At 51.4% G+C, this 26,434-nt stretch overlaps 1 protein-coding gene across 3 annotated transcripts in view; it reads left to right on the plus strand.

Moving 5' to 3' along the window:
* Positions 1-26,434, plus strand: part of TG (thyroglobulin) — a 254,110-nt gene that overhangs the window by 80,356 nt on the left and 147,320 nt on the right. For all 3 annotated transcript variants that reach the window (XM_042973584.1, XM_042973582.1, XM_042973583.1), the window contains exons 28-35: positions 4,069-4,134; positions 5,988-6,068; positions 11,040-11,177; positions 12,005-12,181; positions 13,796-13,907; positions 16,452-16,531; positions 17,230-17,373; positions 24,677-24,739. In XM_042973584.1, coding sequence (XP_042829518.1) covers positions 4,069-4,134; positions 5,988-6,068; positions 11,040-11,177; positions 12,005-12,181; positions 13,796-13,907; positions 16,452-16,531; positions 17,230-17,373; positions 24,677-24,739 — 861 coding nt within the window. The remainder of the gene's footprint in view (positions 1-4,068; positions 4,135-5,987; positions 6,069-11,039; positions 11,178-12,004; positions 12,182-13,795; positions 13,908-16,451; positions 16,532-17,229; positions 17,374-24,676; positions 24,740-26,434) is intronic.

Raw genomic sequence — 26,434 nt, forward strand, 5'->3', positions numbered from 1 at the left:
GGCTCTGAAACCTGGGCTTTCTGGCTTAGGACGCTGCCCACTCCCAGGCTGTAGATTCAAACTGAGCCCCCACTCCCACCCCAGACACAGCACATGACCTCTGCAGAAGTGTTTTGAAGTATATTAAGACCACACATCACCCATCAACCCCCAAGAATCAGGCTCCGTGCCAAACCCCAAAACTTCTAAATGTGTATGCGTTCTTGCTGCCTTGATTACCGAGAGAAAGGCGATGAGTCAGTGTGGAGACCTGTTTGTGTAACAGGGATGTTCTAACTCAACTATCACGGAAGGAATGGGACAAATGTCTGGACAGTTAAAACTGTTTTTGCTTTAGGGGCGCCTGGTGGCTCCGTCAGTTAAACGTCCGACTCTTGATTTCCACCCCGGTCGTGATCTCACGGTTTGTGGGTTCAGGCCCTGCATCGGGCTCCGCGCTGACAGTGCAGAGCCTGCTTGGATTCTCTCTCTCTCCCTCTCTCTCTGCCACTCCCCTCCACTCTCTCTCTCTCTTACAATACATAAATAAACTTAAAGAAACCTGTTTTATGTTAGAATGTTGCTTAGCAGAGAAGGGGAGGCATAACGTTGGCTTCCGTTCTGTGTTCCTCCTTGCAATCAACGACAGCTCTGCAGCAGGGATTATGCTCGGTGTGGGTGATACAAGATGAAGAAGGCCCAGTTCCCAACCTCGGAAAGCTCTAGTACATTCAAGGACGATTACAGTCAAGTGTGAGCTTAAAGACAGAGGTGTTTGTTGAGTGCTGCGGAAATCCAGAGGAGGGGTACATAACCCAGCCAGGGGGGTCGTGGGGGCCTTCTAGAAGGAGGTGATGCAGATCCTGATTCTTAAAGGGCGAATGGAGAGGTTAACCGGGTGGCAGGGGACAGGAGGTCTTAGCGGAGAGGAGAAGCACACGCAGTGACGCAGGGGCCTGAAAGCACGTGTTAGGCGTCACTGGGAAGACGGGCACCTTCCAGACGCCGGGTGGCTGCTCACACTGTCAAGAACCTGATCGCAGGGAAGGGAATTCTGAAACGTGTAGCAGCTCTTGCAAGACGGGAGGTAGGATGGCCTTTCGGGAAGGATACCCGGGGGCTGTGTGGCTCGGTCGGGGGTGGGGGTGGGAAGGAGTCAAGGGAACCAGTGAAAATCTAATCGTGTCAAAAGAGGTGTTAAAACCGTGTGAAAGGGTGGTGGGTCCCTTGGCAGGGGCGGATCTGAGACTAGTTTAGGCAACAGGCTGGTTGGATGTGGAGACTGATGCCGGGGAGGAGGGTGGCTCCTAGAAGGTGAGCAGGAAGGAGGGGGCGCCACCGACCGATCTGGAAAGATGGAGGAGGTAAGTGTGGATATGGACATGGGGTGGGAGATGGGGCAGACAAGAGAGGGCGCAGAGCCATTCTTTTCGTCCCCGCGTTTCCTGCGCACCCCTGTGGAGACCGGGCAATCGTATCCGTAGTTAAAATGACCAAGGCATCATCACTTTCTCTGTGTGACTTACAGACACCTACGTGCCAATCTTAGATGTCGGTCGGGTGGTTTTCTGGACCGACCAAGGTGCTCGGTGTTCGTGTGCTGAATTTACCTGAATTCCACTGGATTGAGCTGTGTTGAAGTGGGCAAAAACCGAGGATGAGATTAAGACTCGCCATATTTTCCAGGCTAGAAGTCACAGGGCTCCTTTGCCTCGAGATGAATAAAAAGTGGGTCAGAAGGTCCCATTCCCATCACGGCGCAGTGCATTCTGGTCCCCCCCACCCCAGTACAGTGTGAGATCTGTGTGCACCTGTGTGGAGCACCTGTTCTCCCCCCGGGTGATGGAGGGCACCTGTGATTTTCCCTGCCGCTCCATGAAGGCAGGACCTACTCAGCACACATCGTCAAGATATCCTGGACCACATGAGAGTCTCACCAACTCACCCAAGTCAGAAATGGGAACTGCCGAGTGGTGAAGAAATCCGTGAGAGATTGTTGCTCTTGGGAAGAAGCAGGGGTGTGGATGTGAACTAATACTTGTTGAGGGTCCCTGATCCAAATGCAAGTACCCCTCATGGTAAAGTACGTCATGAAGTGGTCCTTGGTTTTAGTCTCAGGTTTGAGAGCACTAAAGCACCCTTCCGCTAAGATGCGTCTCCTACTTTTACAGGATAAGTAAGAATCCTAATGGATGGCCTAAGCTATTTTGAAAATTGTATTGACTTTATTTACTTATGTCACTGACATTTATGTTACCAAAGGCATATATTTATATATCTATATTTACATCTTCCTTCCCTCCTTCTTTCTTCTCTCTCCTTCTTTCTTTCTTTCTTTCTTTCTTTCTTTCTTTCTTTCTTTCTTTCTTTCTTTCTGTCTTTCTTTCTTTCTTTTTTTCTCTCGTTCTTTCATTCTTTCGTTCTTTCTTTCTTTCTACTCTCCATCCTTTTGAAGAGTCAGTATGCCAAATATATTTAGTGTAAAAAGACTTAAGACACAAATTCTCTAATTTGTCTTGGGACAAAGTCCCCTAGTCTGGCCTTCATCATAAGCAAATGTGATTAGGAAAGACGGCGGAAGGAGAACAGATGGAGCCCCTGCTCGGTGTTGGTGTTGGAGGAGTACACAGTGGCTCCTCTGTACTGTGTAGAGTGAATGTCACATTTTCAGAGATCCAAGTCTCTATCTTCCAGATATCATAGGTTTTAACTTGCCCAAAGTTTTATAAGTGACATCCACCCTCTGAAGAGGGCTTTGGGAGAATCATGAGTAGGTCTTCTAAGGCAACATGAAATCCCAATATTGGGTAGCGTGAGATGGTCTAGAATCGTTATTTATTCCCAGTTTAGCAGGAAAACCAAGTGCAAGTGCAGCTCAATATTTTTGATTCACCCCCGTGGCCTAGCATGGGGTGGCCATGCCCCGTGGGGGGAGGGGCAAGCATGGTAATTCTTGGTGGGGAAGGGCTCATGACTTTAATAGCTGAATTTCCCAAATAGGTCACTGTTTAATTGAACTTCTTTAAACCTCTTTAAACACCTCTCTAAACACAAGAAACTTTACAGATGTTTGCCATTTTGGAGGGGCAGAATTCTAAAATATGTTATCGTCTCTTTGGTGAGGTGATTGAAAGCATGGGGTTTGGAGCCTAGAAAGTGGTGTTTGAATTCTGGCATTGACCTCTCTGGATTTTGACCTTCACCTGGAAATTAGGGGCAAAAAATGCCTACCTATGAGGTTTAATGAAGCAATATCTGGAAAGTGCTCCTCATAGTGTTGGGCAAATGGCAATGATGCTTAACAATAATTCGCTATAATAATACATGGTTCTTAATAATAGTGAACAAGACGTGATCACTTTTTCATGTCTCAGACTGAGCCAGGTGTTTCCTGCCACGTGTGGGGTTGTCTGCCTCAGAATCTGTACTTTTTGAGCTCTTTTCTTAGCCTCTCATAACACAGGGGGTTTGGCAGGGTCTTAGGGCTGAGCGGAGGCAAGAGAGGCTGCCCTGACCATCAAGGAATGGTGTGGCAAAGCCGGTCTCATCCAGGGGTGATGCCGGAGGAGTGTCGTTTGGCAGAAAAGGACACTGAATAATATTAGTAACGAATTAAATAATGGCAGCTACCAACCATAGGGTGCGCATCAAATGTTGAGGACACAGAAGACACTTCAAAGTATTCCCAGCCTCCCATCATCATCCCCATTTTCCCCCAAGGCCAGAGCCTCAGAGGACTGAAGTGACAGGGACGATGGACGCAGCCCCAGGGTCTCCGTGGGCTTGGTTCTCTTTTGGCTAATCCCCGGTTCCTTCGGTAATGTTCTGTCTCATGGTTTCATGGCCTCTCCCCACGACCGTCTCTTTGATGCCCTGACCCAGACACCTGGGGTCCGACCAGCTCTGGCTTTGTACCAGAGATCTGGAAGACCGCTCCACGAGGCTCTCTCTTTGAGTGCATCTCGATGGGAAATAGAGTTCTCAGGCAAGAGGGGCCCGTGTGGGAGCGGTGGGTCAGCGTGGCCATGGCGGGTCCCCCGTGAGAACAAGCACATCGAAGCTCATGGAAATAAATCTCTCCCTTTGCAGTTCCGGCAGCCCTGGAAGGAACTCAGGATGCCGTTACCAGCTTCCAGCAGGTTTATCTCTGGAAAGGTGAGCTGTGGATATGTGTTTGGGGGAGAGGGAGCGGGACCCTGATTACGCGAGGCTGTCTGGCCCCACCTCTCGTTCACAGGGCACTCTGCTCCCCAGAGAGACAACTGTAGAGATTTGCTTTCCAAGTGAGGGCTCTGTGTGGCATAGAAGGGTTCGGCTCTCATCAGATAAGATACCAAACCTTAGAAAGAAAAATGGAAAGTGTGGAAACCCCAGAGGGGATGGGGGAAGGAAGCATGGCTTCCTGTGAGGTCACGTTCGCTGCCCACAAGCTGCCCTTGCTACAGGATGGGAGCTCTGAGGCCCCAGCAGACTAGGGAGGCATTTCCCCAGGGGCCACGGCCACGGCCACGCTGAGGTCAGGGTGAGGGGGCAGGACACGTGGTGGTGCCTTGACCCCTGCTTACAGGGAGTGCTTCTGGTAGTGCCCGTTTGGCATCTCCTGACTGCTTCGTTTGCCTCCTCTGAGTTTACCCAACGTCGACCAAGTGCCTATTCAGAGCCCGGGACACGGGATGGTTCAAGACATCGTGGAGGAGAGGAGTCTGAGTGAAGTAGGATGAGAGGGAGAGCTAAGGCACAGCTTTCACTGTGGGGGCTCCAGCCTCGGGCAGTGGACCCTTACAAGCCACGGCCATGGGGCTAGCGGGAGGGTGAGGACAGACCCCGCCCCTACATCACTTCCCTCCTCTTCCCTTGATCCCTCCTCACCCGCGTCAGGTCCCCTTAGAGACAAGACTATTTCTGTGCCCACGAGCTGAGATGGTGGGAAAGAACGCAGGGCATGGGGTAGAGTCCCCAGGTATGATTTCTGGTTCCGTTACCCACCGCCTTGTGACCTGGTGCACGTCAGTTATCCCCGCCCCCCCAGGCCCTGGCTTCTGGTGGGCAACATGGCCGTAAGAGCTCTCGCCTTCCAGGGTCGTGTGAGCACCGCCAAGGTAGTTGCAGGTGAAGTGCGGGGAGCAGTGCCCCGTGCATCCGTGCTGCTAACTCATGCCAGTGGTGGTGAGGACGGAGGTAGGGCAGAAGGAAGAATGAGGAAGAGGAAGGGAAGGAGGGTGTCCACCATAGTGGATTTAATGAGATTATGCATAGTGATTTAATGAGATTATACACTTCTGTCTCGGTCGTCCCTGTAAGGTGGCTATATAAGGGGGTGACATTTTATCCATTTTGCAGACAAGAAAAACAAAGCGTGGCGAGGGTCAGCGATGTGCCCCCGGGGATTGCTGGGGGCGGGACCCAGACTCTGGCTCCGAATTCAGTGCTTCCTCGTTACCTAAATTTTCTGATAAATAAGCAGCTAGCTGGTGAAGAATGAAGGGATTTCTCCTCCCTAGGACATTTGCAGTGCTGAGCAGAAGCACCCACAGGCTTGTCTAATGCCCTGTTCTCCCCATAGGCTCACTCTGCTTTCCTGGAAGACAAGTTCCCAACTTGAGGGTTTTATTTAATTTTTTCAAATTCGAACGCACCTACTTTCCACCTGCATATTCTGGGATAAGTCCTTTCATCTCTACACAGTTCCATTTTTCTTTTCTAGAGTAAAATGGGAATCTTCCTCCTTGCCTTCATGGGGTGTGTTAAAGACCAATATTTATGAACACATTTCGTTAGCTGTGCAAGTCTTAATCATTTCAAAAGCGAGGACACTCATGGTTTTGTTATTGAGAGGTTGGCTGTTGTTCCCTAAATGGCCAAAGGGTACAGTCCTCTGCCCCTGGATTTGTCCCAGATCCTGGCTTAGGCACCTGGCTGTGGACCGTGAGGATTTTCCACATTGCCACGTTGTCGATCCCTTTTTCCACCCCAACGTAAGGACAGCAATACTTTCTTTTTACTCCTAGATTCTGACATGGGGTCTCGGTCTGAGTCTATGGGATGCAGAAAAGACACGGAACCAGGGCCAACGTCTCCAACAGAACCAGGTACCGGCCCCGAAACCTTTTATATACTTGGTGTCTGGCTGGAGTCAAGATGGCGAGGCCAAGGGTCTAGTCAGTGGATGGACTTATTAGCATCGCTCTGTTACGTAGCCACGGACTGCCCTCTTAGCTTTTAACCCCAGTTATTCATTCCACAAATATGGACAGCCATTCAGAGGCGCCATTGGCGCAGAAAGCAAAGTGAGATCATGGCCAAGTCAACAGTGCTACTGGAAAACAAAACAACCCTCATCCCCAAACCGGCAAAAATCGATTAAAGGGCAAGTTTCATCTGACTGTGGTCAGTGAGTGTGAGCAAAATGTACCTATTCTGGAATTGTGCAGTGAGTGGGATTTCTAGAGAGTCTTTTGAGAAAGGGTCATTTTGTGCAGTGGACGACATAAATCCATACATTAATAGGGACAGAATGTATGTGCAGTCTCAGACACTCTATCCCTAGCTGTTGCAATTGTTGTTTCTTAGGTGGGGCTAAAACTCAGGGTGGAAGCCAGAAGGAGGAAAGAGGGGAGGGGAAGGAGGAGGAGGAGGAAGAGAAAGGATGGGAAGGGAAGGGAGAAGAGAGGCAGGTTAGTCTATCTGCACAGGGGAGACAGCATGGCCCAACGAAGGGAACACCACATTGCAAAGCAGATAGATTAGGGCTTGAGCCATTTTTTTTTTTTTTTTTTTTTGGCCACTTACCGCTAACTCCACGGCCATGGGTACTTTGCTCACCTGATAAGAGCCTTGATTCATCATGTGGAGAACTACCTTGCTTTCCACTAATCCCATCATAGATGACATGGCAGTTAAAGCCCCTGGCACATCGCCTGGTACTTAACAGATGCCACCAAATTCATAGCCTCTTCCTCTCTCTACCCAGGGCTTTTGTCCAGATCCAATGAGATAATGTACCGAAACCACCGGCAATAGGGCTCATCCCATAGTAGTTGGACGATTACGGGTTCATTCCGCATCCCTAAGAGTTGCAGGACCCAAGGGTGGAGCCCTGGTTTAAACTGCAGGTTCTCAGCCCCGGAGAGCAGGGTTCAAACCCCACCTCTGCCTCTATCTGCCTGTGCAACCCTCAGTCACCTTCCCTGAGCCTCGGTTTCCCCTTCAATAAATGAGAGAGGGAGCGGTACCCATAAGGGGGGGCAAGTGTGGGAACGGAAGCAAGTAGCACTGAACTTGCAGTGGCTCAGAGCAGGTGCTCAAGAATTAGTGGCTGTTGTTAGCTGGTGGCAGTGATATCGGTGATGATGATCCAGCATCAAGCCTGGCTCCTAGCAAGCCTTCCTCAAAGTTCTGTCCTCAGGCCTCTCTGTTCCTGTAACTGCACATCAGACAGCAGATCCCAGTTCAGGATGGAAACTAGGGTCAGAGGACATATTCCTGTCCGATGCTGTTAGCAGTGATGTCTTCTGAACCTTCAGAGGTTTTCCAGTGGAGGCTTTAATTTTGCCAGCAGGGTGGTGGGAGTGGGGGGCGGGGGTGGGTGCCTGTGCAGGAGGCCGTCCCTCCTTTGATCTCATAAGCAAGCATTTGGCCGGACTCGTGTCTTCTCCACCATGGCCTAGACCTTCAGCTTTCTGATCTTTGCCCCAGCGTATTGGCAAATGCGTTCTGCCCTTCAGAGCCTCCCAAACACGAGGCTGGTGTTCAAGTTTATCTGCTGCCGGCCATTGTCTTCTGGCTGAAGCAAGGGCGAGTTCAAAACTCACGAGGGAGGGAGGCGGAAGAGAGCAAACCCCCTTCCTGAGCCTCCTGGTGGCGGGCCCTGCCCTTGGTATTTTGTGTATATCTCTTCTCGCAAAACTTAGGACAATTCTGCCGACCGGTATCGTTGTTCCCGCTTTATCAGAGCGATATGAGACTCCGATGCCTCGGTATCCCCTGTCAAAAGCCAGTCCAGCCCGAAGCAAGCAGCGGTGCCAGGTTTCAGACTGTTGCTCAGCTGCCTCCGAAGCCTGGGTTCTTCTAGATCACCGGCCACTCCTTGGCTCGGACGGTGTCGGCTCCCGGGGCTGAGTCCTGGTGGCCCCCGGCTAACTGAGCAGACGGGGTTTGGTTTGATTTGCAGCGCGAAATTTCTTATTTTTTTATTTTTTTAACTGAGCCAGTAATTTTAAATTGGGAGATTTTATATAAAAATTCAGATTTGAAGCTTCTTTGGAGAAAAACAGAGGAAAAAGCTCTGGAAATACAGGCTTCACATTTCTGCCTGGCGACCGTCCCCCGAGCGGAGTTGAGCTGCCCCTGCCATCAGGGGCATGGCTCTCCCGTTTGCTGCAGTCCCCGCCCTGCCCTGGGTGCTCGTACTGGCCCCTGCCGGTCCTGGGCCACTTGTGTTAGCCGATTCCCCCCCAGCCTTAGTGGTGCCGCGGGGGTCCTCGGGGCAATGAACAGGTGAATGACTTTGGGGCAATTCTGGACGTTTTGTAAAATCCATCATTATACACTGTGTCAGGCCACATCTCTAAAACTATCACATGGCTCCCACAGGAAGGACCCATCCCCCCCCCGCCCTCCCCCCCCCCTCGTCCCCACCTCCTGCCACCAGAAAGGGAGCTGGGCCCCTGCCCAAGACCTTGGAGGGATCCAGGCTGAATAGACCCAGCTCAGCTCGGTTTTCCCTTTCTGGCTGATTACATTCCTGGGCTGAGGAAGAGAACACCCCTGCAGGAGGGGCCCCTTTGATCTGGTCCTCTGCGGCCGGGCCAGTGCCATTTCCGTGGCTGGTTTACCTGGCCTGTGTCCCCAAGAATGGCCTCCCCGATTCAAAGCACAGGGAGCACTTGTCCCCTTTCTGCCCTAGTGCTGCTTCAGTGAGTCTGAGTGTTTGGGACACACACAGGGAAACCAGCAAGAGCAACCTCCTGTCTGGCAAGGCCTGTACCGGCCTCCTTGCCCCCCGGGGGAGCGCGAACAAGAAGGCAAGGAATTCTTCCGAATAATGCCGCGTAAACCAAGTACAAACTGAGTGGGCTGCGTATTCATTCTACCGTCCACCAGACAATTTTTGAGCACAAGTGCCGTGCCCTTGGACATTCGCAGGCTAGCGAGGATTGCCCCCGTGCCAGCCATGGCATGACAGCGTGGCAAAGGCTACAATGGGGACAGGTGTCGAGTGTGGTGGGGATGCGGGGGTAGGAGGATGCTAAGCGGCCTGAAGGGGTCAGAAAGGCTTCTCAGAGGAGCCTGGGAGGACCCGCCAGGCATTTCCAGCCTCTGCGCAAAGGCTCTGAGGGCAAAGTGATCGAAGGGACTTCAACTTTGTCCTCAGACCTCGTGTGTTCTTTTTTTTTCTTTCTTCCTCTGCTGTCTTAACAAGTGATATCACGGGGCAAGCATGCAAACTGCCCATTGTACAGTAAGAGAGCTTTGTTTTCTAAAAAATGTTTATTCATTTTTGAGAGAGAAACAGAGAGACAGAGTGTGAGCGAGAGAGGGGCAGAGAGAGAGGGAGACACAGGATCCGAGGCAGGCTCCAGGCTCCGAGCTGTCAGCCCAGAGCGCAATGGGAGGCTCGAACCCACAAACCGTGAGATCATGACCTGAGCTGAAGTCGGACGCTTAACTGACAGAGCCACCCAGGCGCCCCATTTTTAAGAGAGCTTTTTTTTTTTTTTCCCATCGTACAATAATATTAAGTTCAAGAACCCAGAAGGCTGGGGAGGCACAGAGAAGGGCAACATGGTCTCTGGGGTCTCTGCCAGGGCTAAACTTCTGGCCTTGGCAGATGTGAGTAAAGATGTCATCTCCGTTGGTGGTTTTTGTTGGTGAGAAAGTTCAGTCTTCATGAGCCTGCTCTATGGAGCATGGAAAGTGGGCCTCTGGAAGGATGCTCAAGTCCAAGGCAAAGGGGGGTCCATACGGATGTGATGCCAGATCCCTGGGCTAAGGGACATTGTAAATGGGCCCCACCTCATCCCCATGAACTGCTTCATGCCCCCAGGTAAGCGCCTATGCAAAGTCAGACCTCTCGTGAAGGGAACATCGGGCCCCTCAGCACTGGGGAGCCTCTTTAGAGTGCTACAGCACATCAGGGCAGGAGGGAACAGCATTGGTCCTTGAAGCACAGGAGGACTAGGTAGGTGAGGAAGAGGGGTGAGCACAGTCAACAGTCCTGGGGCAGCAAGCGATGTGACTGTGCCCCTGGAGCATGAATCGAGGCAACTGCAGATAAAGCTTAAAATGCAAGTAAAGCCTGGACCAAGAAGAAGGCTGCACTTCTGTCCCGTGGGCGGCAGGGCACCCAGAAAGATCCTGAAGCCAGCGATCATGGTGAGGATACGAGGAACGACTAAGGGAGAGCAAAGCTGCAGCTTGCGGTGTGGGGCCGGGCAGAGCTGTCTTCACAAATGTAGGCTGCCATCTGGGAGAGAGACAGCACTTCTGCGTGGCTTCAAAAGACAGGAGCATCAGTGGTTCAAAGTGACAGACCAATTGGACTCCACAAGTCCCCAGTGGTGGAGTGGCCTGCTATGGTCAGCACGGATGCATCACACAGGGCTGCAGGGGCACCGGCCAGAAATACCATGGGGGAAAAGTCCTGCTTTGGGTGCAAAGTTGAACCAGATGGCTCCCAAGGTGTCTTCCAAACTAAGATTCTAAGATTTTGCAACTCTATAATTTTAGGACTTTCTGAAAGCTTCTGACCCCTTCCTGCCTGGCTAGACTCCCAGCCCTATTGCCTCCAGACCTGTTCTGGCTTCACACAGACTAAAAAAAAATGTGTGTGTGTGTGTGTGTGTGTGTGTGTGTGTGTGTGTGTGTGTGTGTGTGTGTGTGTTGTGTGTGTGTGTGTGAAAGAGAGAGAGACAGAGAGACAGAGACAGAGACACAGAGGGAGAGAGGAGGGGAGAGAGATGAGAGAGAGAGAGAGAGAGAGAGAGAGAGAGAGAGAGAGAGAGAGAGAGACTCACTGTGGAGATAAAGCAAAGGAAGTTGACCCGCTCCTTCTTTTTCAGATTTGACAACAGAACTTTTCTTCCCCGTGGACCTTAACCAGGTCGTTGTCAATGGAAGCCTATCCCTGCCCAACCAGCAGCACTGGCTTTTCAAACACCTGTTTTCCCCTCAGCAGGCAAACCTGTGGTGCCTGTCTCGTAAGTATCCTTAGAACACATCCTTCCTCTTCTGGATCCTCTGGTCAGGCAACACGGACCTAGTTTAACGACTCTTGAGAAATAGATAGGATGAGACTCAATGGCATAACTCAGGAATCACTTCAGTGTTAGTACCAGGGGTGATACAAAAGAAAGACAGGACATAACCCATCAATTCAAGAAGCTTACAGTAGAGATAATCTCTACTCTACTCCCAGAACCTATCATCCATCCATCCATCCACCCACCCATCCACCCATTCTTTACCCAATAGACATGTGCTATGTTTAGCATGTGCTATGTTCTAAGCCTTGCATTTGACCTTGGGGATGAGAAAACAAAAGAAGATGAATAAACTATAATCCATCCTTGTGAAAAAACTGTATAATCTCACATATACCAGTGGGAGAGTCTGACATGGGAGTGGAACAGGGGAGATCATTCACAGAGTTCACAAAAGTTTTATAGTCCCATGGCCTCAGGTCTGAAGATCCCAACTGCCTCTGAAATGGTCCTGGGTAAAGAGCCAGTGGAATTTCGCTCTCTCTTCCCCTGTATTTCTGAGTTCACAGCTCACTCTTCACCTTCTTAGATTCTGCTTTCATTCAGAGTCACATGGACTCCCTGTTTGGTGCACAATCCTCTCCCCAGCTAGCAGAACTCTAGTATTTTTTCTTGGGCCTTTCAGAATGGATATTCTCAACGGTCCTGGGCCTCTGTCGTCCAAGGAAGAATCTCTTCCCGGCATTTCTTCCCAGTAGATCCTGTAGAGGTTACTTTCCCTCAGGCCTCCCAAGGACCAAAACCCACTGCTCTCTTGCCTGCAGGCTGTATCCAGGAGCCCTCTTTCTGTCAGCTGGCGGAGATAACAGACAGTACACCCTTGTACTTCACCTGCACCCTCTACCCAGAGGCCCAAGTGTGTGACGATGTCATGGAGCCCAATCCCAAAGGCTGCAGACTATTCCTGCCCCACCAGCCAAAGACCCTGTTCCGGAAGAAAGGTGGGTGCTTCGTGGGATTTGCGCAAACGGCATTTCCAGTGGGCTACTGGCTCCTTGGTTTTAGAAATATCCACATTAACTTATTCTTCTTTTTGAAATTAAAGTTACTCACGCTCCTTGTAACAATGCGACACCGTTTAGAAACGCATCAGGTTGACCATAGAGAATAATCCTGTTCTGCAATCGTACTCCTTAGAGAAAGCCACCATTAATGCACCTATCAGTTCAAATTCCATTCGGCTATCTGTTACGGAAAATCCCAACAGTGGCTTTCACAAGATAGAAGTTGATTTTTCTCTCTGAAGACATTAATGCCACTTTTTTTTTTTTTTTTTTTTTATGGAGTCTTTTTCCCCTGCACAGTCTCCATTTCTTCTGGGATATTATCATGCTTTGTTTACTGTTCTATCTGTGCTGGAGTTCTTTCTCAGATATCTGGTGACCCTCGGTTTTACATTCAAATGTAAGAGAGGGGCCCAGAAACTGACTGGGAAGCTCAAAGTATGTGGTGAGAGCTCGCTGCCCATGTCTAAAAACCGTGGCTAAGTTACTGATGCTAAACACAAAATTTACCCATGCTCATCCAGGCATCTGACACAATCCTACAGGTTTCCCTGTAGGATAATCTAGTTGGGCCACCCTTTGGGGGGATCCCTCAGGTCTTTATTTATGGGTCCTTCCCATGAAGGAATCTTATAACACCTGGCCTGAGGCCATGAGCCTGACTGCTGTTGGTTTGGATGCCAAATAAAGTTGGACGATGAGCGTCTCAATCGTCACCATGTAGGTGGATCTGAAAGAATCCCCTAGTTTCAGTGTGGGATTCCCACCGCGAACTCCACCTGGTGCATCGAAGAGATCCTCTCTTTTTTGTTCTTTTCAGAGAATAAGCCTTCTATCTTCTTCTGCAGTTGGGAGAAGGCACTTGTCTCCCGTGCAGAAGTGGGGAAGCCGTCCGGAGACCTAACTGCTTCTTCTAGAGATTTCCGGCCTATCCTGGTTTAGGCCACCTTCATCCCAGTGATGTCAATACTTAAACTTTTGGGGATTCCAGAAGGTGTATAGGGTATCTTGTTCTTCCCAAGGAAAAGTTGAGGATTCAGCTTTCTTAGCTCCTCTGTGTGCTCTCTAGCTTCCAGAATTGTTGCTGTATCCCTTCTCCTATTCTTTGCAAGTTTTTTTTTAATGTTTATTTTTGAGAGAGAAAGAGAGACAGCAACAGAGCACAAGTCGGGGTGGGGGGCAGAGAGAGAGGGAGACACAGAATCCGAAGCAGGCTCCAGGTTCCGAGGCATCAGCACAGAGCCCAACGCGGGGCTCAAACTCACGAACCGCGAGATCATGACCTGAGCGGAAGTCGGACGCTCAGCAGACTGAGCCACCCGGGTGCCCCATCCTTTTCTCTTTATTCTTGTGTGTGTGAGACTTTACAAGAATCCCCTTACTGTCATTTTAGCGAGATTTGTGATAAGAACAGAGAGTAAGCATGTGAGTTTAATATGCCATCTTTAATTGGAAGCTCTCGATCTGTTGTGTCTACCCTAATCTTCATATTTGATAGATGCAACAAATCTCTCTCTAAATAATATATAATTTCTTTCTTCCCCCGTGTAGTTATACTGCAAGATAAAGTGAAGAACTTTTATACTCGCCTGCCGTTCCAAAAACTGACGGGGATTTCCATTAGAAACAAAGTGCCCATGTCTGAAAAATCCATTTCCAATGGGTAAGCTACTTCTGTCCTCTCAAATCTTTATTGTTAAGACTTTTCTGCTTCCATAAGAAGGTGACTTAATATCAACTAAAGGCACATACATAAGAAACTGTAAAGCCCAACGCAAAGAATGGAAAAGTAATGAGGAGGTGACCATATCTAAAAACCGTGGCTAAGTTACTGATACCAAACACAAAATTTAGCCATGCCCATCCAGGCATCTGACACAAAAGGGAGACACTGACCCGTGTCTTATCAATTAACAGATATTATCAAGTGTTGTGATAAACTTGATCAGCAAAGTCTCACTATGCTGTGTGCAAAATCTGGAGAGAAGGTAGAACTTCTAACAAGCTCATAAGCTTATCAGGAATTTTAATTTGTTCGATATATTATTTTTAAAAGTATGTTATTATATATTTAGGTAGTTAGCTGTGATTTAGTTGTTTTACTTGAAGGTGATGTTTCTCTCAGCCTAGTCTTTGGATCCCACCCATCAGAATCACCAAGAGGATGTTTTGCAAACTTCATTCCTGGGTCCTTTCCTGGACCTACTGAATCAGCATTTCCTGGGATGGGGCTCAAGAATCTGAATTTTAAGTAAAATTCTCCTCCTGGTGATTCTTTTCTACTTTAGAATTCGAGAGTCATTGGCCTATGAACTGTTGGTTTATGCAGTGTTGCTGATTTATGAAACTGTGTCATGTTGCTGGTGGTTAAGATCTGCTTTTGAAGGGGCGCCCGGGGGGCTCAGTCGGTTAAGCGTCCAACTTCAGCTCAGGTTGTGATCTCACGGTGTGTGAGTTCAAGCCCCTCATCGGGCTCTCTGCTATCAGCACAGAGCCCACTTTGGATCCTCTGTCCCCCTCTCTCTGCCCCTCCCTCCCACACTCTCTCAAAAATAAATGAACACTTAAAAAAAATTTTTTTAACGTTCATTTATTTTTGAGAGAGAGACAGAGCATGAGAGGGGGAGGGGCAGAGAGAGGGAGACACAGAATCCGAAGCGGGCTCCAGGCTCCGAGCTGTCAGCACAGAGCCCAATGCGGGGCTCGAAGCCACGAACCTCGAGATCATCACCTGAGCCAAAGTTGGATGCTCAACCAACTGAGCCACCCATGCGCTCCTAAATGGACATTAAAAAAAGAAAAAAAGATCTGCTTTTGAAAATGGACTTAAAAGGACGATATGGGGTAGGCTGTCTTGAGATCTGGCAGGGCACTGCTTGCAATGCTGGGGCAGGGTCAGAGAGAGGGTTGGAACCAGAGATAGACGCCATACTGGTGCTGGGGACTCAGAGAAGGATGGTTTGATGGGACAGCACATCATCCAGGCTGGAGCTCAGCACTGGGCTTCCAAGAGAGGAAAACACAGTGGTGGGTGGGCAGGTGGGCAGGACTCTGGGAGAGGGAGCCACGGGGCATGTGGTCCACAGCCATCAGGGCAGAGTTGCAGTCAGCATTGGAAAAATCGTCCAAGACACGGAGGCTTTGTGCACCACAGTGCGAGTGGAGTCCAGGGGCTCCTAAGACAAAGAAGGAAAGTGGCAAGAATGAGGCAGTTTGCCCCCACTGAAAAGGAGCTGAGGGGCTGAGCGAGCTCTCGGGAGTCAAGGACGAGCGATCAGAACTGGGACAGGCAGTCAGGGTGAGGGGAGTTAGAGCTGAGCCCGGGAGCATTGGCTTGGAGTCACTACGTCTCTCCAGGACTGGTCCTAGAAGCTGAGGGAGGGGTCTAGCAGCCACACTGGGTTATCTGGCAAAGTAGGTCCCGAGACAGGGCCTAGATCTGCTGACCCAGCAAACCAGAGTGTGATTAGCCAACATCACACGGCACATACGAAGGGAAGCTGGGTCAGGGGAAATGTGCCGGTCTTTGCCGACAGACACCTGGTTGGATCACTCCGACCGCAAGCCCATGGGGTCTCCCATTTCTGACGATGCCTTCTCTACCCTGTCTCCCTTTCCCCAGAGCCCAAAGCCAAACTTTCTCACATTCAGGATGCTGGGTGAGCTTGGCTTAGAGACCGGCACATAACAGGCACAGAATAAATGCTCAATGAAAGAATGAGCCAATGAATGAAAGATGCCAAGACTGTGTTCCTGAGAAAAGAGTAGAATTTTGTTTTTATTTAAAAAAAATTTTTTTTAATTAAAAAAAATTTTTTTTAATTTATTTTTGAGACAGAGGGAGGCAGAACACGAGCAGGGGAGGGGCAGAGAGAGAGAGAGAGAGGGAGACACACAATCCGAAGCAGGCTCCAGGATCTGGGCTGTCAGCACAGAGCCCGACACGGGGCTCAAACTCACGGAGTGTGAGATCGTGACCTGAGCTGAAGTTGGACGCTCAACCGACTGAGCCACCCAGGCGCCCTTAGAATTTTGTTTTTAGAAGGATCCTCAAAGCTAGGAATCCACTCATGCATACTGGCCACAGCACCCCCACTTCACGGAGTCATGAGGAAAGGAACTCCCGGAAGTAAGAATGACTGTAATTCAGTAGGTCCTGGGCCACTCACAAAACCCCTCTTGCCCGCTCTTTCTCTCCTCGTGCCAGCTTCTTCGAATGTGAACGGCTGTGCGATGCGGACCCGTGCTGTACTGGCTTTGGCTTTCTAAACGTGTCCCAGCTAAAAGGTAAGAGCGAGAGCGACTCCGCCTGCCTGAGCACAGCACTTGGCAGCCTGGAAAACATGCTCCCACATCTGCTCTTTTTGGGGTGGATGGGGAGGTGCTGTCCTTGTTCACACATGGGAAGTGGGGGCCTGAGAGGGGCGGTGGCTAATACATGGAACAGCCGGCCGGACGTGGCTCCTGGCCCACCACCAGGGGAACCTTGACACGGCACTTTGCCTGGCTCACATGGCCTCCTTCTAGGCTCCCAGCTCATCTCTCAAGATGCGGCTCAGGCATCTTGGTGGGATGAACTCTGCATCCATCCATATGACCTGAATTTAAAACTGGATTCGGTGCCTTGCTAGTGATGTGATCCAGGAAAACCCACTTAATCCCAGAGCGTCTCCGCATCCCTCACGTGCAAATGGAAATACAAATCCCCCTCACGGGACTGTGTGAGGATCCAGTGACGGGATGCCAGCAGAGACCAGCCCCGGGCGCGTGGCGGGCGCCCCATCAGGAGAAGCTCCCTCCATCCCTGCGCTCTGAGACAAGCTCGTTGCGGTACCCGGGTTTTCACCGGTGGCTAAGATCGTGCCTGGAGTCCGGTGGAGCACCCCAGGCGCCCGCTGGAGGATGGGTTTGCAGGATTTCCCTCATTCCGTTAGCCGTCTTCCCTCATGATCGCCTTTCTGGTCCTGGTTCCTCCTTTGCTCCAGGAGGAGAGGTGGCGTGCCTGACTCTGAACAGCCTGGGACTTCAGACGTGCAGCGAGGAAAGTAGAGGCACCTGGCGCATTCTGGACTGTGGCTCCCCTGACACCGAGGTCCGCACCTATCCCTTTGGGTGGTACCAGAAACCTGGTGAGTCACCCGCCCCTTCTGGCTACGTGGCCGTCTTCGGTTGGCTGCCTGCCAACCATGTATTAGGATGATGTCCTTGGGCTGGGAAGGAGACCAGCCGGGATTCGTTGGGTCCAAGTGACAGAAACTGATCCTGTAGAACTTCAGCAGGGAGGGAATTTATCTGTTGCTGATAGACTCAAAGCAAAGACGACTCACCTGGTCTCAGCGACCGGGATGTATTTAGCAGGAATGAGTGGACAGTGTCTCCATCATCAGACTTTGGTTGTTGTAGTCAAGCTTTAAATTCAAGGGAGAGAGTTTGGCCCAGCTTGGGCTCTGTGCCCTCCCACTGCCAGAGGGAGGGTGGGGCAGCCTGAGCGATGTCCTCTCAAGACGGTCTGCACAGTGGGAGAGAGGAGGGTCTTCAAAGTATGGTTGAGGTGCTGTTGCTGGGCAGGGGAAACCAATAGACGTGCACTCTGCCAAGTTCCCTTGTGTTTTTTTTGGAACTTGTCAATTAGGGCAATGGAACACACGGCAGTCTTGGGGAGGGAGAGGGGGACACTGGTGTGTATTTGACGACGTACATGGAGTTAGGATTTCAGGGTCAAGGCAGCGTTGTCCCAACGTGGGCGCTTCATACATACGTGCTGATTGTATCCCAGCCCGTTTGGGGAGCTCAGTTTGAAATCGGCGAATGAACGAATGGATGGTCTGCGTGGGATGACGGAGAAGCTCTGTACTCAGATGAAGAGATACGAGTGTCTTCCCAGCTCTGCCACCTACTGTATGTTTGTCTTTTGGAAAGTCTTCCCTTGCGTCTGTTTCTCTGTTGGGAGAACGGTGATTGAGACTCACTCTGGTCCCGTCAGCTCCTACCTTCCAGGTGTTTCTAGGTGCGGGTACAGTTGGGGGAACAGTGGGGAGCTGCCCGGAGACTGGGCACGTTCACCCTGTGTCCCGGAAGCAAATCCAGAAGGATGTGCCGGGTACAAAAAGATTGAAAACCCCCTCTGAGTAGGTGTCCAACGGAGAGGCTGAGATGAGGTTCGTTATCTCCAATCATGGCTTCCTCCCTCGTTTCAGAGTCAATACAGGACTGATGCTGGCCCTGCCAGGGCACTTGTCCCGGAAATGGGACTCATGGAATGTGCAGTTTGGAGGAATCTTAGAGATCTATAACTTGGATCTCTACACCCTTCACCCAACGCAACGCGTTGCCCCAAAGGAGGAAAGGAGGGGAAAACTGATATTACGTGTCTGCTGGGTGCCTGCACGTGCCGGGGCTTCTACGGGGGCATGGAATTTAATACCCATGAATGGGCATTCTCTCCTCCATTTTGAGACGAGGAGAGGGTGGCATAGGAAGTTGGAACTACTAAACCCCAAACCACACAACTAGAGTCAGGCTGCAAGGCCAGAGCTGGTGACCCTAGATGTCACTCTTCTCCGTTTCCACGTTGCTGGCAGGTCTTTCCCATCCCGTGAGTGATTGGATGTGACAATGTCCAGACCCTTTGACCGGTTTTCCCCTAACTCAATTAACTAATAAGCAATTTATTAACACGTTGAAAAAACAATAATAAAACTAACTAATAAGCTAAGGGACCAAACCCGTCAGTGGTGTGGCCTCTCGCTCCAGAGCTGTATCCAACTTGAAGGGGCTGGGATGGGGCTCCGTGGTAGAATCTGGCCCCGGCCCTTGTCCCTGAGCCTACTAACCCCCGAGGCATTCCTTGGCTTTCGGGCAGATTTATGTGGAGTTAATGACTAGCAGGCTGAATGGAATCTTCCCCGCTGATGTCTACCTTGAGCATCTTGTGACTGATCCTTGATCTGAATTCACTGGGGGTCAGGGTCATGCTTTTAATTTTATTTTAACATCCTGATTTATTTTAGGAAAAACATCAGGGTTGTATGATGACATAGCCTCGCTGGGTTTCTATTTAGAGAAGAATGTTCCATATAGGCTTTAACTCACAGGGACAGGGGAGAAGTAAATGCTTGCTTAGCACTACGGCCCCCCCGGGAGACCCCAGGGCCAGCCCTGCGTATTTCGGGGGCTTCGAAATGGAACCCTTCGTCTTCAGAGCTTCCCCGCCCGTCTCTGCTCCCATCCCCCCTCCCATCTCCTCACCCCGCAGAAGACTGAAAAATGTCTTTCTTGAGAATCTTCATCTGGCTCAGGGAAGACTTGGGTAAAAAGAAGCTTAAGATATAAGTCATTTGTTCAGAAATATCGTGGGAATCGGACCAGGGCGTTACAACATCATGGCAGGAGGTGGCAGAGAGAAGAACCCAAGGTGCTCATTGTCCCAGTTCATTCCGTCTGTTCTGTTTCTTTTCATCAGATGGCACAGACCCCTAGCTTTTTCCAATATATATTTTGTGGGGTCAGGCTGGGGACTCAGAGTTCTGTCCAGAAACTGCAGGCCGGGGAATTAAAAATGCACAGCGGTGCTCTCTTTCAAAGGACACTGACTGGACATTGACCATGCCCAGGGCCTCTGGTGTTACTAATCAGCCCGTATTCATCGGACTCTTTCTGTGTGCCTGGCTGGATAAAGCATTTATAAGCCTTATCTCATCTAATCTTCACAAATGCTGTTAGATAAGGAAAGGGAGGTTCAGAGAGGTTAAGTCACTTGCCCAAGGCCACACAGGAATTACATCTTATTCAGACCCAACCACATAACATAATGATTCAGTCAGTCAGAAAGACCTAGGTCTGAACTCTGACTCTGTCATATGCCCACCTGAACCATGAAGGGTGGAAAAGACCCTAATCTCCTCTCCATCAGTTTTGGCACACGCAGCGTAAGTTTTTATGGAGGAATTCTTGCAAAGAATTTCCATAATAGGCTTTACCCTTGCTTCAGATCCATGGCTTGGCCTTTTAGTCTGTTGACATCTATATTGAGTGTTGATCACAGGCCCCAGATTAGACTCCAGGCTGAGAGCCAGAGACGAGAGGCATAACCCAGGACCCGTTTCTGAAGAACCGCCCCTGAGGCAGGGGAAGGGAAGTGATACTCACCGAACTCCTGATACACGTTAAACACCGAGGAAACATGGGAGGTAGAAGGTCCTGCCTGCAGAGGGTTTAGCTGGGCTGAGGGGCCGGATGCAAGAGAAATGGAACATTTCTTAAGCGCTTACTGTATGTCAGAAACCACCTTAGAGTGCTTTTTTCCCCTGTATTAATTTGCTAACCCCTGTGAAATGGGCTGTATTCCGATCCTCCTGTGAGGAGATAATTATTCTGTCTGCAAGCAGAGATGTAGCTGAGGTTCCCGTGGGGGCTGCACGACGGTGGGGTCAGGGGGCTTCAGGAGCACGAAAGGGGAAGAGAATTCTGTTCTACAAGGGATTATGCAAAAGTGTCTCCAGGGGTAAAGGAGAGTGGGCTGACGGGAGCAGTGACCACTGTGTGGGGACAGGCAGCAGGCTACGGAGGTGGGGTGGGCCAGGGTCCTGCCCTCACAGCCCTCAGAGTTTCAGAGACCCGCACACACAGGCAATGGGGCAGTCACAGCATAACGATGGTGCCAGGCTATTCACAGAACAAAGGCCAGGAGAGAGGCACAAACCTGTCTGGGAGCACCAACAGGGGGCCCCAGAGAGCCCACGGCAATGCACTATAGGACTCTGCGGTCCACAGTGAGCAGAAAGTTCCATGTGTCGGTGCAGAACAGAGGCTCAGGCTGAGAGAGTATGAATGCAGAAGAGGCTGTTCTCGGGCCTGCCCCAGCAGGAGGGCCCAGGGAGCACGCCCGCTTCGCATCCAGGGTGGGAGTGGCCAGTGCTGCTCTGTGGTCGAGCAGTGCCCCAGAGCCCCAGCTTTTCTGGAAAGGGCGGGCCCCCGGGGCCCTCGTACCTTCCCTTTGCTCTTTAAAGAGAACGAAGGCTGCCCGTTCTCTCCGCAGCTGTGCATGGCTGGCAAGTGGGGCAGGGTCTCTGGTTTCTTGATAAAGTCAAATGTGGCTTCTAAAAAAAACAGTCGAAGCCACACAGTTCCTGCTAAGCAAATGCACTTGGACCTTGCAGCAATTCTAGTTAAGGGAACATAACCTGGGTAGGAAATGAAAAGCCCATGCGATTAGGCCTGTCTGCAATCCACGTCGAAACTACCACATGGAGGTAGGGTTACTGAATGGCCCACTCTCTGTCCTCATTTGCGTCCTGCCCTCAGCTCCTGCCAAGCGCTCAGTGCCAGGTTGGCTCCAGGCACCAGGCTGGCATTTCGCAACAACGTCTTCTTTAGTCCCCAAGCACCCCTGACGAGATAGGGCCTATTGTGAACCCCATTCTGTGCTGTGCTGGCCAATATTTCACAGCTGGTGAGGGTGAGTGGAAGCCCTGATTTGTGGCAATTGCCACTTGCCGTGGTGGAAATGTCCCCACCATGGCCACCAGCTTGCTCTCTGTCTGTCTTACCCCAAAAAGCAAAACCCTATTAAGAAATACTGCTGAGCGGGTGAGAAAGGGTAAGTAATGCAACAGCAGTAGAGCCACGTGATCTGTTGTCTGCTGAGATGAGCTGCTGGGTGGTGCTCCCTGGTGGTGCTCGCTGAGACGAGCTGCTGGGTGGGCTCCCTGGTGGTGCTCGCTGAGACGAGCCGCTGGGTGATGCTCCCTGGTGGTGCTCGCTGAGACGAGCCGCTGGGTGGTGCTCCCTGGTGGTGCTCGCTGAGACGAGCCGCTGGGTGGTGCTCCCTGGTGGTGCTCGCTGAGACGAGCCGCTGGGTGATGCTCCCTGGTGGTGCTCGCTGAGACGAGCCGCTGGGTGATGCTCCCTGGTGGTGCTCGCTGAGACGAGCTGCTGGGTGATGCTCCCTGGTGGTGCTCGCTGAGACGAGCCGCTGGGTGATGCTCCCTGGTGGTGCTCGCTGAGGTGAGCCGCTGGGTGGTGCTCCCTGGTGGTGCTCGCTGAGATGAGCCGCTGGGTGGTGCTCCCTGGTGGTGCTCGCTGAGATGAGCCGCTGGGTGATGCTCCCTGGTGGTGCTCGCTGAGATGAGCCGCTGGGTGATGCTCCCTGGTGGTGCTCGCTGAGATGAGCCACTGGGTGGTGCTCCCTGGTGGTGCTCCCTGGTGGTGCTCGCTGAGATGAGCTGCTTGGTGGTCCTCCCTGGTGGTGCTCGCTGAGATGAGCTGCTTGGTGATCCTCCCTGGTGGTGCTCGCTGAGATGAGCCTCTGGGTGATGCTCCCTGGTGGTGCTCCCTGGGAATGTGCTGCGGCTGGTTCTCATGGTGTCAGAAATTTCTATAGTTCCTGGTGATTAGTTAGTACCATGAAATCAACGTCTACTATATGTATACCATACGCATTCTTTACAACACAACATGATACAATACAGTACAATTCAATACAATGTTATAGCATAAATGTTTCCTTTGCAAGCTGAGCTCACTTTGCATTTCAAGATACATTTCCGGAAGCAGAATCACTGGGTTCAAGGGTGAGAACAATTGAACGCCCTTGATATATAGATGGTCTAGTTGTTCTCCAAAGTCTGCGTTAACTCTCAGGATCTTTGCTCTGAGGACCGCTCTCTTCCGGGAAAGACAGATATTTAAACAGGCCAGCCACACTGGCTCACTGGGTGCAGCGGAGCACGGCCGTGGTTAGTAATTCTGAGCATTGCTTGAGGAGCTCCCAGAATGTTAGATGACCGACGACACCGTAGCTCAGTGGTCCTTAAAGTGTGTCCTCGGACCAGCAGCTTCGGTGTCACCTGGGAATTTGTTAGAGAGGCCAGATTTCAGGGAGCCCCCCAGACCTGCTGAATCAGACGCTATGGGGGTGGGGCTGGCTCGGGGTTGTTACCAAGCCTGGGAACCAGGGCCTTAGAATGACTCGGGGGAACAGGTGTTTCCAGGCAGGTGGAACCATACCAAAAAAAAAAAAAAAAAAAAAAAAAAAAAAAAAAAGACACAATACAACTGGAGGTTCTAGAACCAAGAGAGGCTGGGTTATGGCTCACCTGACCAAAGTGAAGAAGGCAGGGGAAGGGCAACACCTTAGGGACCAGACTAGATTGTGACTCTAATGCATGCTTTTTATGGAGGGAGAATAGGACAGCAGTGTGTCACCGTAGAAGGGCAATGTTAAGAGCGGATAATGGCCAGCATTTATTGAGTGCCTGCCTACTGTATACCCAAAGCTTTACGCGTACCAACTCATCTAAAGCTCACGAGCCTGAGAGAGGTATTGTTGTAAGCCCTTTTTACAGACAAGGACGTTGAGGACAGGGAGGCGAGATAACTTCTGGAGGGCACAGAGAGGGAAGAGGCCAAGCCAGTCTTGCCCTGGGCAGTTGACCCCTGAGCCCTGCCCTTGACTGCTGACCATGCCCCCCGCAGCTGAGCATGCAAGGAGATCCTGGTTTGGGCCACTGGGAGAACGTAATGATGAAACTTTCGATCTGTTCAGTAAGGGGAGGGGAAGAAGATAATTAGCACTTATGGACCATCTGCCGGGTGTGCGGATTTCTCTGTCATTTTTACAACATCCTCATTTTGTCAATGCCAAAATTGGGTCTAGAAAAAGTCAGATGACTGGTCCTTCCACGCTGCTTCTAAGTGGCACATGAGATTCGGGCCCAGGTCTGTCTGCATAAAGTCTGTGCTCTGTCCCCCCCGCCATCCTGCCTGCCAGGAGCACCTGTCGTTTACTGGGCTCTTACCCTGTGCCTGGCACTACGTGATCTCCTGTCATCCTCACGCGATTCCCAAGGTGGGTCGCATTGTCCCATCGCGCACGTGTGGAAACATGGGGTTAAGTGCCTCGCCCAAGTGAACGGAGTCGGAAAGTGACGGCTGTAAGCACATGTGTTGCCCTCTGCCTGTCCCCAGAACATGGCCGGACTCTACCTGCTCAGCCCCCGGCCTCATTGCTGGCTTTGGTCAGCGACTTGTGTGCAGATGAGGGGTGTGTCCCTTGTAGGCAGAAGCTACAGAGAAGAGCGACGTTTTCTGCATTCGCTCTCCCTGCCTCGGTGTTGTTGAACCGGGGGGGCGTGGGGGAGCCTTCCTCCCCCCGGGCCCCGGGGGGACGACACAGAGCCAAGCCCCATCCCGCCTACGGAGGACGCATGGTGCGAGACAGAGGCCACCCTGGGTGGCGGCGGCTTTAAGCCGCTGAGATGTGATTGTCACCTCGGCCCAACCTAGCCCATCCTGACCAGTTCAGGGTGTCTCGGGGGCGGAACGCAGCCCGTCTGCCTTCCAGGTCCGATTTTGCCATTACTGCCGTGAGCCCCTGTTGACACCTTTGAGGGTGGAGGGGACCTAACCGGCTGCCTCTCTTCTTCTTTTCAGTTGCTCAGAACGATGCTCCCAGTTTTTGCCCCTTGGCGGTTCTGCCTTTCCTCCCCGAGAAAGGTAAGTTGTCTTTTCAGCTTCTCTCAGGAGAGATCCACCTTGCTTTTCCTTCTTCTCCTCTCTCTCTTAGTTTCGCCCCGTCCTTGAGAGCTCGCCTGGGCCTCTCACGCTCATTGATTTGAGCTCCTGGCAACTGTACACACGCATAGATGGGGCCCTGCTGGCCCCACGCCCATTTCACGGATGAGGAAACCGACTCCCAGTGAATAAACGCCTTGGCCAATAGTGCAATCGATTGGAGGCAGAGGAGGGCTGGGTCCCGTGCCTGCAAGTTTCATCCCGAGGGCTGTTCTCACCCTGTCCAGGAGTGGCGAGACCTACACAGTCCCAGGCCGATGTCAAGTACTGTGGCCCTGTGGCCAAACAGGGAAAGAACCAGCTAAGTGCTGGGAAGTAGAGGCTCACAGCCCTCAGTGCACTGGGTGGCACGGTGACATCTGAGGCGGGGCCCTGAGCCCGGGAGCATGGCTCAGACTGAGGCTGCCGCCCCCTCCTGCACGTTCTCCCCCCCCCCCCCCGCCCCCGCCCCCGACATGCCCCGTCTGGTCACGAGGCAGCAGGAAGTGCAGGCAGGTGGGTGCAGTGGTTTCTGGAGGCGGGTGAGCTGGGAGTGGTGCCGGAGAGCGAGGGCCTGGATGCAAGGCCCTGTTCTGCCTTCTCTGAGTCAGGAAATGACTCGAAGGGCCCGAGCGACGTTAATTCCTGCCCTGTGACATGATGTCTGAGGAGCTCCAGACATCTGTCATTACAGTGCTGGCTGAAGAGACAGAATATAGAGCTTGTGTAGGAAGGAATCATTTAGCCAAGGCCGCGGCTAAAAGTATACATGTCCTCAGCTCATATTGTTTCTTCCACCTAGTTCAAAGAGCTAACTTCGGAGATCATACACACACACACACACACACACACACACACACACACACACACACACATTTTCTGCACAGTCTATACAGAATTCTATCTGTGTCTAAACCTTTGGAGACTTTATGTCTAGGACTTTGACACAGGACTAGAAAGTGTCAGCTTTCTAAAGTGCTGTGACGTAGGAGTTGCCACTGTCATGTCACGAATGGCGGAGGGGGTGCTTCGACCAAGCAGGGGACACGTATCCCAACCAGACTTTGGTCAAAGTTGATATTGAGGTTTATCAAGATGACGTAAAGACAACTGAAATGATCACATCGTCTCCAGAGATCCAGGGTTTAGAAAAACCCGCCTGGTTCCTTGTCCCACGTCTACCGCCTGCCATTTCTGCTTCCAGAGGCTACCGCGGTTAACTCTTGCAGCTGTGTTTTTCTCGCCCTGGCCTCTCCCTTTCTACCTTGCACACGAGTCCTGCTACTCCTCGATTTGTCAATCTTGGAAGTGACCGTGGGGTTCCTTCCTGTCTTGATAGGTGAGGAGTCGAGGTTCTCTTGTATCACCCTTTTCAGTTTTCCTTCTTTGTCTCCAACATCTAGTCGTGTCAAGACTTGGGGTCAAAACAAGAGTATTTTTGTTCCGTGCATGGGCATGTGGCTCACTGGGGAGCCCCAGGGAGCAAGAGGGATCTCCCGTTGCCGTCACCAATCACAGGGTGTGGGCAGCGGACCCTCCTGTCTTTGTCCCGTGTTCCACCCCTGCCTTCCATGGTACCCCCCCGCCTTCTTGGGCTTCTTGGGGTGCCTGTGAAACACACAGGTCGGGTCCATACCT

The sequence above is a fragment of the Panthera tigris genome, chromosome F2 (genome assembly GCF_018350195.1).
Source record: "Panthera tigris isolate Pti1 chromosome F2, P.tigris_Pti1_mat1.1, whole genome shotgun sequence".
Lineage (NCBI taxonomy): Eukaryota > Metazoa > Chordata > Mammalia > Carnivora > Felidae > Panthera > Panthera tigris.